The following is a 17,432-nucleotide window of genomic DNA, read 5'->3' on the forward strand; positions in this document are numbered from 1 at the left end:
AATAAAATAAAATAAAGGTGGAAGGCCATGGCCAATCGATGGAATAAATTATTCCAATTGCTATCTCCTTTTTCAGTGCTCATGATATCCTTCTTTTTAAATTTGTTCATTTGGCATTATCCAATGTTTTAGAAATATTCTGTGGTCTGGTTCCCGAAGACAACTCATTCTAATAAATTCACTCCTATATATGTATGTCTTTAGAAGCTAGCAAGCAAGCATGCATAATCATCAATTACCAACGAATTTAATCATCTAGTAATTAAGGTCATGAGTTTTTAGTGATGGAAATTAGTCGTTAACTATGAAGCTTTTGCTTTTATTTGCTTTCGGAAAGACCACCTTTCGTCAGTTTCAGTTTCATAAATGCTGCTAGCCAGCGTTTAGCCATGATCAGCTGCCCTCGTGCTAGCTTGCTGATATAGTAGTTTTCATCGATCTTTACGTGCAACTATTGAAATCTACATATCCGCACATTTCTCATCATAGAGATCAGGAGAAATCGGCATCACGCCGCAAGACCAATAATGACTTCTCTTTCTACTAGGGTATGGTAGAAACACCGAACCGAAAAACCCGGTTTGAACTGATGCACAAGTTTGACCCGTACAACCCCCTGGCAGCCCCTCTCTTTAAAGTTTAAAACCAATCCCACATTTTATACCTTGCAGATGAAACCTAGCCATTGCCTCCATTCCCCTTCGTGAAGGCTTAGATTTGGGACACTACTAGGATGATAAAGATGGGAACTTGAGAAATTAATTTGCTTGATGGAGCGAATAATCGAACCAGGATGATTGATTCCCCCAAAGCAGACTTGAAAGTCTTAAAAGGAGCAGATACATCTTGCTGATATCTCTCTCTTCTTCTCCCCATTTCTCGATTCCATTATAGGTACTCATAATTCTCTTACTTTTCTTTATGGGATGCTTTTTTTTTCCTTTGTTTTCTCTTACATGGGTGCTTACTTCTAGAATCGGCTTATCTCAAACCTCACCGGGATCCTAGCTGCAATTAATGTTGTTAATCCAGGAAACTTCTTTCCAATCCCGTCCTCCTCTCTCAAATATCTATGTGAGTCTTATTTTCTTTTCACTTTTGTCTGGTTCTCTAGTCCTTTTGAGAGAGAATGATGTGAAGCCTAGAGACAGTGAATGCAAAAGGTGATATGAAGCTGAGGCTTGGTCAATTTCTTTGACGCTGTGATTTTTCCGTTGGCCTGTTCTTTTATTTCAAACGGCATCAAACAGACATAAAAAATATTTGATTCGATGTTCAGTTGGTTTGTTCTTTTCTTCCATGCTGCGATTTTCCCCGCTAGTTTATGTTTGGTTGCCGAGAAATGGGCGCTCAGCTACAGGAGATTACAGGTTGACCCGACTTATGTCGGATCAGGTCAGTTTTTACTATCAGGGAAGCCGGGTCATTGCGGGCCGGGCCCAAGCACAGGCCGGGTTGGTTGGTGTGCACCCCATATCCATAACCATCAATTCCATTCATGAATATGTACGTACGTATATATTATTATATAATTGCTTTTTTATTTTTTATTTTTTTATTTTATGTCAGGGAACCTCTCTAAAGCAGGACCCTTTTATGTCGGAAACCTCTCCAATTGCAATATGATCTATATTGCAATTCCACTATGTAACTATTGAAGTTTAAAATATCAAATAATAAATCAAATCACCAAACTATAACAAATATTAAAAAAATAATGTTACTTGTCATCTTAATTCTCATCGTCTTCTCATCATTTTATGATGTGGTATTAAATTATAATTAAAGATTATATATTATATTTTACTTGTAAATTTATTATTTAATATCACATCTTAAAATGATGAAAAAATATATAATAAATAAATGTTTTTGTTTTAATTTTGATTTTTAGATATATATGTGATGAAAGTTGTTGGGTCAATCTTCTTTGAGTTTTGTTATATATAAATACAGTCGCATACTAATCTGTGTATCAATACTGATTTATTCATATTTAAAATTTAAACTAATATTATTTTTAATAAAATTTATTTTTTAACTAATCATATCATATTAATATAAAAATTAACACATAATTACGTTTCGAACTATATTTTTTCATTTTCTTTCATCCAAAAATCACGATAACCTCTCCTCGTATCACCAGAAGGAAAAAGACAACGAGTAATTTTAGTGAAGGACACCTCTCAAATTAAGTTAAAAATATTATAATGGTATAATCCTAAAGGAGTCTAGAGAGTTTTATGTCTTAGCAAATAGTATTTGCAGTATACAGTTTGTATCTTATGCGAGAAGTTACCTAACTTCTTACTTGATTGATGAAGCATTTAATACATTGCAGGTTAATCATGAAACATTGCAGGTCATTCCTTATTTATTATGCTTTACACGTCGAGTCTAATCATCTGTCCTATCAATCAATCTTCAGTCTCTACCGACCATCTGGCCACTTCCTTCTAGTGGTGATCTCACCCTATGCTTTCATCTCGCCCCTTCCTTTTAGCAAGCTCTCCACCTATTAACTCATCTTAGCAAGCTCTTGGTAGGTTTGGACATGGGTGATGGCAAATGAGTACCTTTTTACCTTGATTTCTTATTCTTCCTCCCTCGCCTAATTTAGTTACTTTTTTTTTAACAAAAGTGAATGTGATATAGAGATTTTTGAATAAATTTTACTATATATAAATAAAATCACGTAATAATTTATATATTAATATTAATTTTTTTATATTTAAAATTTTAATTAGTATTATTTTTAATAAAATTTATTTTTTTAACTAATCATAATAAATTAATACACATATTAATACACAATTGTACTTACAACTAGATTTTTTCTTTTTGAATTTATGCTACCATACATGAGGCTAAATTCTTAATTTGTTATGTGAAGCTCATGCAATATTAACATACTGACTCCTCAATTAGAGATTTCATAGCTTTATAAATGCAGCATATTGCTCCCCACATATATACATATATATATATATATACACTATTACACTAGAAAACTCTCAACTAACGAATAAAGGTTTAGATAAGACTCAATTTTTAAATGTTAACAAAAGTTCAAATATTGACAACACTTCTTAAACTGAAGATAAAGCCAGCAAAGATAATGAAATAACATATTTGTATTTCAAAACATATGTAATAGAAGTTATCTTATTGTAACAAACAACTATTATAAATACACATGCTACTCCCACTATAGAATATGGGAAGCCTTTTATCTCTAGTATTTCATATATTTGTTATGGTATCAAAAGCCACTTTGACATAAGTTGCCATGGAGTCTCACAGTTCATCACTCTCCTATTCAACTACTTCCTCTCGATCCTCTTCTTCCCATGTCAACCTAGCCTACCTCATTACTCTAAAGCTAACTTGGGATAATTATCTTGTATGGCGTGTTCAACTACTTTCCTATTTGAGAGGTCATAAATTATTTGGTTATATGGATGGCAGTATCACTTAGCGTCTCAAATTTCTTCCCTCAACTTCCTCAACCTCCCCTACACCATTGCCTAATCCTGCTTATAAGCAATGCTATGAATGAGATCAACTCATTTATTCTTGTGGTGGTAATCCATCTAATAATTGTTGTCATGACCGGGGGCATGGCAAAGGTGCTCTCTCTACATACACCTCTAATTCTTGTGCTTCTAATAAATCATTCTATCAAATTTATCTAAAGGCTAGACACACTACTTCTGTATGCTGGCATCGATTTGACCAGTCATTTTAGACTCCTAATCAAACACCCATGCAACCAAGCAAGCTTATGTAGCTTGGTACCCTGACACTAAGGCTACAAATCACATTACTTCTTATCTCCATAACTTAATTCTACATAATGAGAGTTACACTAGACCAAATCAAGTGCCAGATCAAGTGCAAGTAGGTAATGATCAAGGTTTGAAAATTCAAAAAATTGGCTCTTCAATTTTATGCATTTCCTCCCGATCTTTCTTTTTATCCAATGTTCTACATGCTCCTCAGATAAAGAAAAATCTGCTTTCTATTTATCACTTTGCCAAAGATAACAATGTTTTCTTTGAGTTCATCCTTCATTTTTTCAGATAAAAGATCAATCCTTCGGAGCTACACTCTTCACAGACAAGAGTGATCGTGGCCTTTATCCTCTTCCACCTTTTCTCTCCAACTGCGAATATGTTTCAACATTTGTTGGTGAACAAGCTCCAATAAATAGATGACACTCCAAACTTGGTCACCTAGCTCTAAGAGTAGTTCATAAATTTGTCTCTCAATATAATTTGTCTCTCATAAATAATAAGTTTCCTTTTATTTGTCATGCATGTCAACTTGACAAAAGCCACCACTTGCCTTTTCAATTGTCCTCCATCATCTCACCTGCCCCTATATTCACCAGCAAAATGGCTCTGTTGAACATTGACACCGTTATATTGTTGAAATTGGCCTTACCCTCCTCTCATCTTCCTCTTTTCCTCAAGCCTGTTAAGATTACGATTTTCTTACAGCTTCCTATCTTATAAATAGACTACCCTCTCCTGTCACCCAAAACAAGTCACTCTGTAACAGCCCGCTAGAAATTCAATTGTGAAATTTCTGTTAACTTTAAGAACCTCGTGAAAACCCCATAAGTTTTCACGAATCCATTAATCATATAGATTTTTGTCTAATTACATAGTTAGTGTTATTATTTACTATGGTATCAGAAGTGTGTTTTTGATTATTGGAGATAGTTAGAAGTGTCAAAATGTATTATGGTTTGTGCCATTAGACTCGGAGGGTTATTTAAAGTCTTATGGCGCAATAACATTTTTTTATATTTTCGGTCAAAACGTATGTTTAAAACTGTAGATATTATTGGATAAAAAGAAATATCTTGAGGTAATTTTCATGAATATTATTGGGTAAAAATATTTTGAGTTGATTTTTATAGATATTATTAGATAAAATATTATGAGATAATCTTTTATAGATATTTTGGGTAGGAGAAAACTACACTCAACTCTCAACTCCAGCCTCATCTCTTCCATATCTCATCCATAATTATCTCCAGCCACCTCTCCCCACGAAATTATCTAATTACACCTTCCAATAAAAGATTATCAAACACTCTCTCTCGGACAGCTTTTAGGAGGTCTTTTGCACGCCCATTTCCAAGCTGTTGTAAGTGTTTTATCATAAAGTCTCCTTCATATAAGTTGTTCCTTTTTTAGTCTAGTTTACATGGATATATTATTTGCCCCATTTGAAGATCATTTGGTCAGTCAAATATTGTATAAACTATAGAAAGGTCATTCTGGGAGATAAACTGGAGAATATGTTATAGTTTGGAGTTTTTGACCAAGCTAATGGATAGATATTGGTCCGAAATTTTTATGGAGTATTGTTAACATGTATATGTGACTATTGGTTGAGGATTTTTGCATGATTAAAGGTTTTGATGAAAGATTTACTTAGATTTAGAAACTTAGAAACTGGAAGAAGAAAAACAGTTTCTGTTTTGAGAAAGTTTAACTCTTTGGTGGTCTAAACCTATTCTAATGACTTTAATAATTTTATTGGAGGATCCTAAGTATCTTATATACATGTTATATTATTATTTTGAAGATATTTGATGTTAGTTTCAAAGATATGAAATTTTATGCAAAGAGATATTCAAACAAGCCAAAGTATGGATATTCTTGGCTAAATTTATGTTTTGGTTAATTTCTAACCATGTGATCTTGAATTAGAAGCTTATATAGGTTTTAGGACATCTTTTTAAACCATGTGATGGTTTGGTTTGAAGATCATATATTTATAAGTCATAGATCAAGATATTTATCAAAACTAGTTGAGGAAAAAGTTTCTGTTTTTGGATTAAGTGTAAAACCAAAAACTCCAAATGTTATTTTGTGATTTTGGTGACTTTGGTTTGATGATTTAAAGCATGGTTGATGTTAGGATGATATTATGAATATGTTAGAAGTAAGATTTGATTTTTTGAAACTCTTGGAGATGTTTTGATTTAATGTCAAAACTTGTGATTCAAGTGCTTGGATCTTTTTACAAAAAAGTTTGGTGTTGATTATTAGCTTTTTCTAAATGGATGTTTTAAGTATGGTTTTGAACTTAGGATTGGAAGATGTTTGTTGCAAAATTTTGGTTTAAGCATGAGTTTTGAAGTTGGAAGGAATTGCAACAAAAATAAAGGGAAATGGCCTATGGATGTTTCAACCATAGTGTGTTCTTCATAGTTGTGTTTTGTTTTAAATTTTTCTGAGTTGATATTTAAGTTTAGGATAAAATTTACATGAGGAATGTAAATTTTAGAAACTTTTAGAGTTAGTATGCAAAATCCTTAAGTTATGGGTAAAACAGTCATTTTTCCACATGTAGAGAGTAAAATGAAAATTTTACTCTTTAAGTTAGTATTTTCCATATTTCAAATTATTAGTGATTTAGTTCTAACTTTTAGAATTACTAATTACAGTTCCTCGTGATCGCACTTGAAGTTTTATAAGAAACGCGGAGATCGAGGTAAGTTAGCTTTTAACTTACTAGCAGTCTACTGTGTATGTGTGCTAAGTAAAGGAACTACAGTATATGTATGTGTGTTATTATATATGTCATGCCATGCTAAGTTATCACGTAATTGTCTGTTATACAGAATTTATTCTGTCATCAATTTTTATCTGTTACATAATATATTCTGTTATGTATTACTGTACATTACAAGTACGTCATGCTAAGTATGTCATCTATTACATGTAAGTCAAGTCATGTAATATTCACTGTTGCAAGTATGTCATGTTAAATATGTTGTCTATTATATGTTATGCCATGTTACGAAATGTTTCTATCTCAAGTTGGTCATGTATTCTAAATTATGTTCAAGTCACGTTATGTTACGTCAGGACTTCAGTCCTTTCGTATTCCAGTCACATTTCATCTTGAGTACATTATGATGTGTAGAATACATGGGGCCACAACAACTGTGGAGTATGTATTTACACGTACAATACATGGGGCCACAACAACTGTGGAGTATGTATTTACACGTAGAATACATGGGGCCACAACAACTGTGGAGTATGTATTTTTCATGTTAATTCAAGTTTCAGAGCAAGTTCATGCTAAGTCAAGTTTCAGATCAAATTCATGTCAAGTCAAGTTTAGTTCATGATTCAATTTAAGCTATGTCAATTATGCTATGTTGTACGCTAAGTTATACTTTAATTACTTATGAATTTGATTATGCATTTATGTTTTTATTGTCATACATGCATCATTAGTCTGTATGGAAGTTTTTTGTTAACTTGCTGAGATTTGTAATCAAATCTCACTGTGGTAGTCCCAACTACCATTCCCCCCGAATGGTAGATCTTGTTACAGGACCTGAAGGAAGATCAGGAGCTGACCAACTAGATACAGTCGACTGAACGACGGTGCGTCGTTAAGGTTAATATAGTAGTTAAATTACTACTTGTACGATGGAGTTGCATCTCCAGTACTTTTAGATCATAACTATTTTGGAATAGTTCTGTGATCTTAGTTATTCAATGTATCTTTATATATGAAGTATGTTTTAAGTATTTGGGATATTTTAATTTGGTGCATAGTATTGCTAAAGAAAAAAATTATCCGCTGCGAATATTGCATAATGTTAGATGCATGTTAGGATTATTGCATCTTATATGTCATGAACGGGGGCAGGTAACCTTGTGTTGCATGTCTCGACGCTTCAAATGTCCGTCCAATCCCAAACGGAATTTGGGGGCGTCACACACTCTTTGAATTTTTATTCAATCAAAAGCCAAACTATAATTTTCTTAAAGTCTTTGGTTGTGCATGTTAGCCTCACCCTTAGACCTTTTCATGCCCATAAACTAGATTACTGATATACTGAATGTGTTTTCCTTGGCCACAACAACCACTATAAGGGCTATAAGTGCTTAGATCGTTCAACTGGTCATATATATGTCTCTAGGAATGTTATTTTTTTATGAAAATCAATTTTGTTATACTGATATCCCTTTTATTCCTCTCAGATTCAGTCCTCTACAACAACACTCCCATCTTCCATGTAGCTACCTATTCCTAAATCTTTACCTATTACTTCATCTATGCCAACAAATTTCCATCTACAAACTCTTCCTTGTTGAACCTTACAGTTCCTTTTTCTTCTACAATATGTTCTCTCCATCCTATGCAGACAAGATCTTGAAGTGATGTTCATAGATCCAAGTGGTTGCCTGATGGTTTCATCACATATTCCTCACCATGAGCTCTTGTGGTTACTAATAGACCATGTTATTTTGAGCCCACTTCATACTATCTAGCTTGCAAATATCCTAAATAGAGAAAAATAATGAATGAAGAATTTACAGCTTTCTTACAAAATGGCACATGGGTCCTTGTTCCCTCTAAGCCTAATATGAATCTAGTGGGCTGCAAGTGGGTGTTTCGCATCCAACGACATGTTGATGGGTCTATTGAGCGCTATAAGGCTCTCTTAGGGTGGGTTTGGGTGTTGAGAAGTGTTAAGGAGAGTTGTGAATAGTAATAAAAAGTAGGTAAAAAGTAATAATAAAGTAATGAATAGTAATAAAAAGTAGGTAAAAAGTAATGAATAGTAAAAAAAGTAGGTGAAAAGTAATAATAAAGTAATGAATAGTAGTGAGAAGTGTTGAGAAGTGTTGAAGATACTTCAACACCCAAACACAGCCTTAGTGGCCAAGGGCTATCATCAAGAAATTTGTATTGATTTTGATTAAACATTTAGCTCAGTTGTCAAAACCAGTCATTATACGAATTGTCTTGGCCATTGTTATCTCAAATAACTAGCCCATCCATCAATTAGATGTCAAAAATACTTTTCTCCAAGGCTTTCTTGATGAAACAGTATACATATCTCAACCAATGGGGTTTACTCATCCTTCATTTCATTCGCATGTGTGCCATCTGAAAAAGGCTTTATATGGCCTTAAAGAAGCCCCACGAACATGGTATGCCAATCTTAATGGCAAATTAATTGCATTGGGTTTCCTTGGTTCCAAGGCTGATATCTCTCTCTTAATTTTCAAATGCAATTCTGATCCACTTTTATTTATATACTATGTGGATGACATACTAGTCACTTAACCCAATCCTACCTTAATCACTTGGCTTATTAATCAATTCCATGCTGAATTTTCTATCAAAGAGCCCGAGCCACTTCACTTCTTTCTTGTAATGGAACTGCAACATGTTGCAGCTAGTTTGTATCAACTCAAAAATGCTATGAGGTTTGTTACATAGCCGCCCATGTTCACAACACACACACCGCACACTTTGTTAAGCTGCTTTTTTTTTTTTTTTTCCTTCAAATGCTAACCAAACGCACGTTTCTCCTTTCTCAAAACAGTCCCGATTAGTGGCGAGACCCACAACTCAAAAAAGCGAAAATGCTTTACTCTTTCCTTCCTACATGCTACTAGAATGATCATCCACATCAGTACCAATGGATGTTTTACAATGAAGTGAAGCCACATGAGAATAATTTTGAACATTGGGGAGTGGAGCAGCTGTCACAATTTTTACTTTTGTGGTCCTCAATTTCTTTTTAGAGCCTTGCCCAAAAGTAATAATGCTAAGGTTTCACCATTTGTCTTGGTGGATAGATAAACAGCATGTAGGTTTAATAGTACTTGTCGTGCTTGCCCAAAGTGAAGACAAGGAGGTGAATTTTGATAGTGACGAAAATGATTGGAAGGGAATTGAAAGGAGTGAGAAATGGAGAAGCTCGTCGTTGTCGTGCACTTGAGGTTTTTCGTATTACATATATATATTAGATATATGTAATATATAAAATATTTTTCGATTATACTTTATTGTACCCCAGATGCAAGTCATCAAGACCAAATGTCTCTCATACTAAGATGTGTTAATATTTCAACAAGCCCAATAAAAATAGATAAACATTTTTTAGAATTTATTAAAGTAAATGATACTAGTGGAAAATGTATTCTCAATGAATTATTAGATGCAAGAAAAAGTAAATGATACAAGTGGAAAATGCATTCTCAATGTTCGAGAATAAGATTATGATAATGAGTCTAATATGAAAGGAAAAGAGCAGGGGTTGCAAAGGAGATTGCTTGATATAAACCCCAATGCATTTTACACACCATGTAGCTGTTATAATCTTAACCTTGTTATATGTGACATGGCTAATTCTTGTCTTAAAACTATATCATTTTCTGGAATAGTCCAACGTATATATCCTTTGTTTTCTTCATCAACAAAGCGATAAAAAATTTTACAAGATAATGTTTCAATTCTAACTCTTAAGCCACTCGCACAAACATGTTGGGAAAGTCAAATTGAAAGTATCAAAGCAATAAAATTTCAAAGTCCACAAATAATATAAGTTTTATTGCAACTAGCAAAAATAACTGAAGATCCTAAAACAAAATGTGAAACTAATTGTTTGGTAGCATATGAAATTGAGAACTTTGAATTCATATTAGGCATGACCATATGGTATGATGTATTATTTGTGGTCAATACTATAAGTAAAAATATGCAATCCAAAGATATGCTTATAGATGTTGCCATTAATCAATTAAAATGTCTTATTTATTTTTTTTTTTCAAGGTTATAGAGAAAATGGATTTAAATCTGGTATGATTTCATCGAAATAAATTGCAATTAGTATGGAAATCTGTATTTAGAGCAAAACGAATACCTGGTAGAAAAAAACAATTTGATGAAAATGTCAATAAAGAGAAAACATAATCTACGAAAAATTTTTTAGAATTAATTATTTCTTATTTATAGTAGATCAAGCAATTTTTTCAATTCAAAACAAGTTTGAACAATTTTAAATATATGAAAATATTTTTGATTTTCTATTTAATATCAATAAATTGAAATCACTTTGAAAGTTTTTCGAAATATGATATTAATGGTTTAGATTTATTTTCTAAACTAAAAATTTTAAAAGAAATTTTACCAGTAGTAGAAAGCACTCTTATCGATATATTAAATTATATAAAAAAGCTTTATTCTTTTCCAAATACATATATCGCTTACGTAATTTTATTGACAATACCTATTACTATTGCTTCTGTAAAAAGAAATTTTTCAAAATTAAAATAGATAAAATCTTATCTAAGATCAATAATATCTCAGGAAAGATTAAATTCACTAGCCATATTATTAATTGAGAATGAGATATTAGAAGAACTTGAATATAAAAATTTAATTAGTAATTTTTCATCTCAAAAAGCAAGTAGAATAATTTTTAAATAAAAATATATTTAGATATAACTTAATTAATTTGATATAAGAAAAAAACCACGTTTTGACTTATCGCCTTAGACCTCAAAATCTATTGAACTGCCCTGCTCTCCAACCTTCTGGGGTACGAGGCCTAATAGAAGGCTTCTTTGTAGTATTTTTCATTAGGGTACTGTTACATCTTTCGAGAGATGTAGCCTGAATACCCACCAAAAAATGTAATTTGTTTTAAAATTTTTTCATTCATTTTCTTATATTTTTAAATATTTTAAAAAAATTCACTTTCCAACTCATTTTAGTTCAAAGCATTTTTCTTTTAATTATTGGAATATTATCTTTATTTAAAAATTTTAAAAAATTTAATTATTTTTATATTTTATTTAAAATATTAAGAAAATTATAAAAATTAAATTAAAAATTTTAAATTAAAAAAATATTTATATTTGAGCAACTTTTAAAAAAACTTGATAAAATTAGTTGAGAAAACTGTCCAAACTAAACTTCAATCTCGTACAGTACCTACGGACTTTTCTCACTACGTGTAGTATCCACAACCGCACGTGTATTATCCACAACCGACAGATCGCACTAACCCCACTTGACAATCCAACGCTGCTGAACCACCGGCGTGACCCAATTCTTATCGACAAACAGACGGTCCATAAAGATCCACGTGTTGCGCTCGATGCAATTATTACCCTAACGATCCAACGGACCCCAACACCTCTCCACCTCCGACTCTGCTACTCCCACCCACATTCCCGGAGCTCCTCCTTTCCCGGCCGTTTTCCCTATTCTGTCACTTACCTTTCCAACGAATCCACTCCAAATCCCTCCCCCTCGAGCCGTATTAGCCGATTCCGTGTATAAAAATCTTTTACCTTCCCTTTGGTCCAATTTCTTTCGAGTTTGTAATTATTTTCTTTGCTTTCTGTTATTAAATTTGTTGAGCCTCGGAAAATTGTTGACTTGTTTCTTTTCAGCTGAAAGTTTTTGTATTTTGGTCCATAATTTGTATACTTAAGTTACATCTGCTCGGGCCTTAAACTTTTTCAGAATTCAGTCTATATTTTCTAGGTTCGAAGTTTTGGATTTGGTCTATTTCGATTTTATAGGACTAGAGAGTTAATTAATGTAATTTGGGAAATTTTCAGCATATCCATATAATTTCACAGCTTGAAAAAATTTAGACGTGGATCATTTTTTTCCCTGAAACTTTGTTAGAACTATATGACTTTCTTGCTTAAAATCTGTTGAATTGGGTCTATTTCGTGTAAATTTATCAGAGATTCAATATTTGATGGCTGAAAGTTGGTGAATTTGATCCATTTTGTGGAGTTACATCAGACCCAGAAAAGTTTCAAGCTCAAAGTTGTTGAATTGGGTCTAGTTTGTGAAGCTCAACCAGACATACAAGGCGAAAAAGTCGATGGCTGATTCGGACAACGAATCAGGGGGGCACAACAACGCGAACGGCGACTTCGCGTCTCGAGAGCAAGACCGGTTCCTGCCAATCGCTAACGTGAGCAGAATCATGAAGAAGGCATTGCCCGCAAACGCCAAAATCTCAAAGGACGCTAAGGAAACCGTGCAGGAATGTGTGTCGGAGTTTATCAGCTTTATAACTGGCGAGGCCTCGGATAAATGTCAGAGGGAGAAGAGGAAGACGATCAATGGGGATGATTTGCTCTGGGCGATGACTACTCTGGGGTTTGAGGAGTATGTGGAGCCGCTGAAGATATATCTGCAGAAGTATAGGGAGATGGAGGGGGAGAAGAGCTCGGTGGGGTCCCGACCGGGGGAAAAGGATGGTGGCGGTGGTTCCGGTGGTGGTGGGGCAGCGGCGGGAGGTGGAGGGAGTGGTGGGGCGGTGAGCTCGGCAAGTAGTGGTGGTGCTGCTGGGTTTAATGGGGTTGGGGGAGTCTATGGTGGGATGTATGGGGGGGTCATGGGTGGTCATCATCATGGACACATGTACGGCTCTGGTGGGTTTCATCATGTGGGTGATATTGGTGGTGGTGTTGTCGGGAAAGATGGTTCAGGCGGCGGCGGCGGCGGTGGAGGGTCCATCGTGAGGTCAAGGTAGATGTGCTCCATTGTTTAAAGAAGGTGGATATATAAAATGACTGCGTTGATTTAGGGGTATTAGTTTGCTCTTTCCTTCCGCTAATTATTGCCCAAAACCTTGTGAAGTTTAGAGAGGCGATCTTATCTGGACCGGGGATGGACCCTTTTGGGTTTTTCGTTAATTTTCTTTCTTTGGACTTTTTGGTGGGGATGTAGTACTTGTTCATGGAATTGTATGTGTAATATGGAGTTGTATGTGTAATTGTGGATCAAAAGATACATGATATGATGCATGGTATTAAAATCTGTAACCTCTAATGATAAAGCAGTAGTTCTGAGGAAGAGGAAGCATGGGAAATACTTCGTTGTAGTATAAGGATTCATTCACTTGTAGAGTTGTTTGTTGTCCGTGTTGTTCTTAAAGGTTTTGGATAAATGATTTGGATTTTGGAGGTTTCCTATATATGTTTATAGTTTCATGGCATATTGAAAATTTGGGAATGCTTGAACTGACAGTTTTTATTTTGGAGTTTCGATAGCTTCCTTCTTTCAGAAAGGGTGGGTTTGCATGCATATTTCTTTTGGGGAAAGCGGCGTGTCCCGAGTTTCAGCCATTTGTCTCGATGGCTACGTGTCTACCCAGTAGGGAGCTCTTTAGATTGGCCTGTATATGTCATGAAATCTATCGTTGCTATTTTATGTTTTCGTGAGGTGGGAGTTTAAGGTCAGTACTGTTGTGGTTCATTCATTGTCTCGCGGATATATACATTTATGGAAAGGAAGGATTTTGGGAAGTCAGATTTTGTGGTTCTCATGATCTTCTTATGGTTTCTGAACAGTAGAGTTACTTACATGCATAGCTAGGAAACATACAAAAAACAACAGGAATTTCATATCAGGTTGGTATTAAAGGGATCATTGCAAAGTAAGCAAGATTTCAAGTCTTCTTCATGACTTGTGGAACTTTGCTCATCATCCATTAAATATTAGAGTCTCTTACGTAGTGAAACTGAAACAGGAGAAGCCTAGCTAGATTATCAACTTATGAAAACTACCTTTATCAATTTTCTGTAAAATTTAACTATGGCAGTTGATGCTTGGGAATGGAGAATAAGATTCAAAGAAGGTGTAGGTTGAAATCCTAGAGATCTCAGAGCGTGTTCTGCGATTTTTGAGACTGCAAATTTACAAACGTACGTATTTTATTCAAGATCCAATATTATCATGCATTCATATATAATATTCTCAGATGTGGAAAGTACTGGTGCCTCTTGCTATCATCACGCAAATACCTTTTCATATTTTTCCTGTTTGTATTATATGCCACTCAAAACTCTGGACGGAAGTGCGTAAAAGTTCTCTCTCTCTCTCCCTCTTGACTGACCTAGAAGAAAAAATTGAAAGCTTGGGGCCCGATCGTTACGCGTCTTCAAACCATGCACCTTTCTTTTTTGTTGTTTCCTCTTGGTCCATCATGCATGCAACTTTTCATTCTAATCCTAGATTCTTGTGAAATGATATTTTCAGCTATGAAGTGTTTAAATGTAGGGTATGTTTTTAAAACGAATAAATAAATATAAAATTTATATAAAAAATTATTATTAAAAATTATTTTTTTAATAATAAACTTCACGCACACTTTTACAACCTATGACTGTATTTTGTATTATTCAAAAAATATATATAATGTGTATGCATGACCGAAAGATATCATATGAAAGTTTCTTTTCTTTTTCGGATGGGAAAAACACCAAATACGTCTGGTTTTATTGGAAACATACGCCATACAAGAGTCACTCCTAGGTAGCTATATATATATATATATAACCACACATTCTTAGTCCCCCATGACCTTATCATAATTAACCACGGCCAGATCATGATCGTAATAGTGAAATTATTTATCCCATTACATATGATTACCATTTTTTCTTTAATCACCTCATGACTATCAAGGAGTGAAAAAGAAAAGATCACCAAGCCTATCATTGCTTGGTGAATTGCCACCATACACCAAAAGTCCCTCCTTTCCATCCCGGTGACCAGTTGCGAACGCACACCAACCGCGAGGCCCAGGATGATCACCCGATTTCGGTCCATCATCCCATCGTTTCCACACTAATGTCTCTGTGTCCAATGCATAAACCTCGCCAGCAAATTTACCGGCACCCATGTGGCCTTGGTCACTAGGGTCTACTTCCCCACCATATATAAATATGTATTTTCCAATCCCGACTGTTGAAAATACACTGCGAGCCGTAGGTTTTTCACCAGTTGTCTCGACTTGGGCCCATTCTCCACGTACTGGATCAAAGTAGTGTACGTCATCCATTTCCACTCCAGCAAAACCATACACAACCCATATTTTTCCTTGGGCCACGGCCAGCCCAGGCCCACCTCTACCCTTGAATCCGTCTCCTGGGGCCGGATATTTGACCCACTTTTGATCAACAGTATCATATGCCCATAGGTCTTTAAGTCGACCGGCCACCCCACAGCCACCAAAGATGTATACATGTCGATCATCGGCCGTCGTAGAGTGGTAGCTTCGGTGAGTGGGGCCGATGTCTCCGCTAGAGAGTAGTGTCCACTTATTTTTGCAGGTGTCAAAGGAGTAGAGCTCATTCAGCTCGTTATGTTCACTGTCCCTACCACCAAACACATAGATAGTTTTTCTAACAGCTGCCATTGTGACACCGACACGTGGTGGTGGGACATCCCCCGTGCACTCTGCAACAGACCACGTTAGGGTTTCAAGATCAAAGACGTGGAGCTTGTTGTCGACCGGGACACGTGGCTTGAATTCACCACCAAAAACATAGGCCTTTTGTCCAACTATGGCAATGGCATGTGAGCTTCTGGCTCCGGGCCCAGTACCATGTTCATCAAGCTGGTAAAAAGTTAAACAAGTTCTGATCGTTTAAAATATAGATCATGCATATATATGTTGCCAAGTGGGTATGACACAATCGTACAAATTAAAAGCAAAAGCAAAAGAAAACAAACTTTCACTGAAAATGAAAATGACAGCATGAGGAATTGAGGATACATGTGACCAACATCCACCAGCAGTGACGACAACTGAGGCCCATTAGGTACAACAGACCTATAATGTACATTAATTTCATGAAGCATGGACCCCAGCTTTAAAGAGCGGTCTTGTTCGATCCCCTTCCCAAATTTTCTAATATCAAAAATTAAAAATAAATAAAAAAAATAGATGTACCCAATCTGAAAAAACCGGCGCCGGTGTAGGAACAAGACGATGAGAAAATGAATAAAGGAGATCCAGATCATCAAAGAAGCCATGTACATACATACATATATATATATATACCCGAGATGAATCCATAAATTAATATATATCAGTATACTAGAATTTAGATTAGACGGAAAAGTACAGAGCCCGGGCATCGGGAATTAAGAAACATCAAACATGACCAAGAAAGATCGAAGCTTCGGAAATTAGAAACATCAAAATAACATCGGCGTGCAGCTGGCCTCTTTCAGCTTCTAATTAATTATCCAGAAATTCACACACGGGGGCCGGCGAGAGAGATTAGTAGAATATATGGAAGATCGATGATGCAGTACGTTTAGTACGGAATAGGAAATTTATAAGGTATTGAGGCGGCCATCAAATTAATAAGAAGAATAAAGTTAATTTTAGGAGGAGGAACAAACCTTGACCCATTTGCCTTGAGCCACGGCCATGGATGGATCGGGCAGAGTAGGTAGTATATGCGATGGATGGAAGGAAGTAGCTAGCGCCCTCAACTTTTCAGGACTAGTCCGCTTTGAAACTGCAAACTCACTTCTGGGGTTTGGGTTGTGAATATTAATGCGTATGCTGCAGGCTTCAATATATATATTAGAAAGAAGGCCTCAGCTCTCAGGCATGGATAGTGCTGGGTTTTGCAAGCATATACATATGGCTAGCCCATTATACATACCAACGCCAGCTTTAGAGATATGATTTAATAATATATGAGCTGGTTTGGTTGATATGATGAAGATGAATATACCCGCTAGTCCTTAAACCCTCCCCCAGTCCTCTATGTTCTTAAACCCAAAACAATTCCGGGGGTGTCTTATTCTTTGATATC

General features: G+C 35.2%; 2 protein-coding genes and 1 long non-coding RNA gene across 3 annotated transcripts; 2 read left to right on the forward strand and 1 right to left on the reverse strand.

The window, feature by feature from the left end:
- The first annotated feature begins 347 nt into the window (after nucleotides 1-347).
- On the forward strand, nucleotides 348-1,278 carry LOC122305809. The gene is made up of 2 exons (XR_006241252.1): nucleotides 348-894; nucleotides 975-1,278. It is a non-coding gene; the product is annotated as an uncharacterized LOC122305809 (long non-coding RNA).
- Nucleotides 1,279-11,945: 10,667 nt separating this feature from the next.
- LOC122305499 (nuclear transcription factor Y subunit B-3-like) lies at nucleotides 11,946-13,789 on the forward strand. Its single transcript, XM_043118074.1, has 2 exons — nucleotides 11,946-12,123; nucleotides 12,546-13,789. Exon 2 carries the CDS (start codon nucleotides 12,689-12,691, stop codon nucleotides 13,343-13,345), a length of 657 nt encoding a protein of 218 aa, XP_042974008.1. The 5' UTR covers nucleotides 11,946-12,123; nucleotides 12,546-12,688; the 3' UTR covers nucleotides 13,346-13,789.
- A 1,283-nt stretch (nucleotides 13,790-15,072) lies between these two features.
- Nucleotides 15,073-17,420, reverse strand: LOC122305498 (nitrile-specifier protein 5). Its single transcript, XM_043118073.1, has 2 exons — nucleotides 17,011-17,420; nucleotides 15,073-16,216 (listed from the first exon to the last, which is right to left on the reverse strand). Exons 1-2 carry the CDS (start codon nucleotides 17,038-17,040, stop codon nucleotides 15,278-15,280), a joined length of 969 nt encoding a protein of 322 aa, XP_042974007.1. The 5' UTR covers nucleotides 17,041-17,420; the 3' UTR covers nucleotides 15,073-15,277.
- Nucleotides 17,421-17,432: the final 12 nt, after the last annotated feature.

Source organism: Carya illinoinensis, chromosome 3, assembly GCF_018687715.1.
Source record: "Carya illinoinensis cultivar Pawnee chromosome 3, C.illinoinensisPawnee_v1, whole genome shotgun sequence".
NCBI classification, from domain to species: domain Eukaryota; kingdom Viridiplantae; phylum Streptophyta; class Magnoliopsida; order Fagales; family Juglandaceae; genus Carya; species Carya illinoinensis.

Bases quoted from the DNA above. Each gene is read 5' to 3' on its own strand.
- LOC122305499 (XM_043118074.1), top strand. From the start codon at position 12,689: ATGGCTGATTCGGACAACGAATCAGGGGGGCACAACAACGCGAACGGC.
- LOC122305498 (XM_043118073.1), bottom strand. From the start codon at position 17,040: ATGGCCGTGGCTCAAGGCAAATGGGTCAAG. The intron at 16,217-17,010 runs GTTTGTTCCTCC...ACTTTTTACCAG, and splicing joins CTCAAGGCAAATGGGTCAAG to CTTGATGAACATGGTACTGG.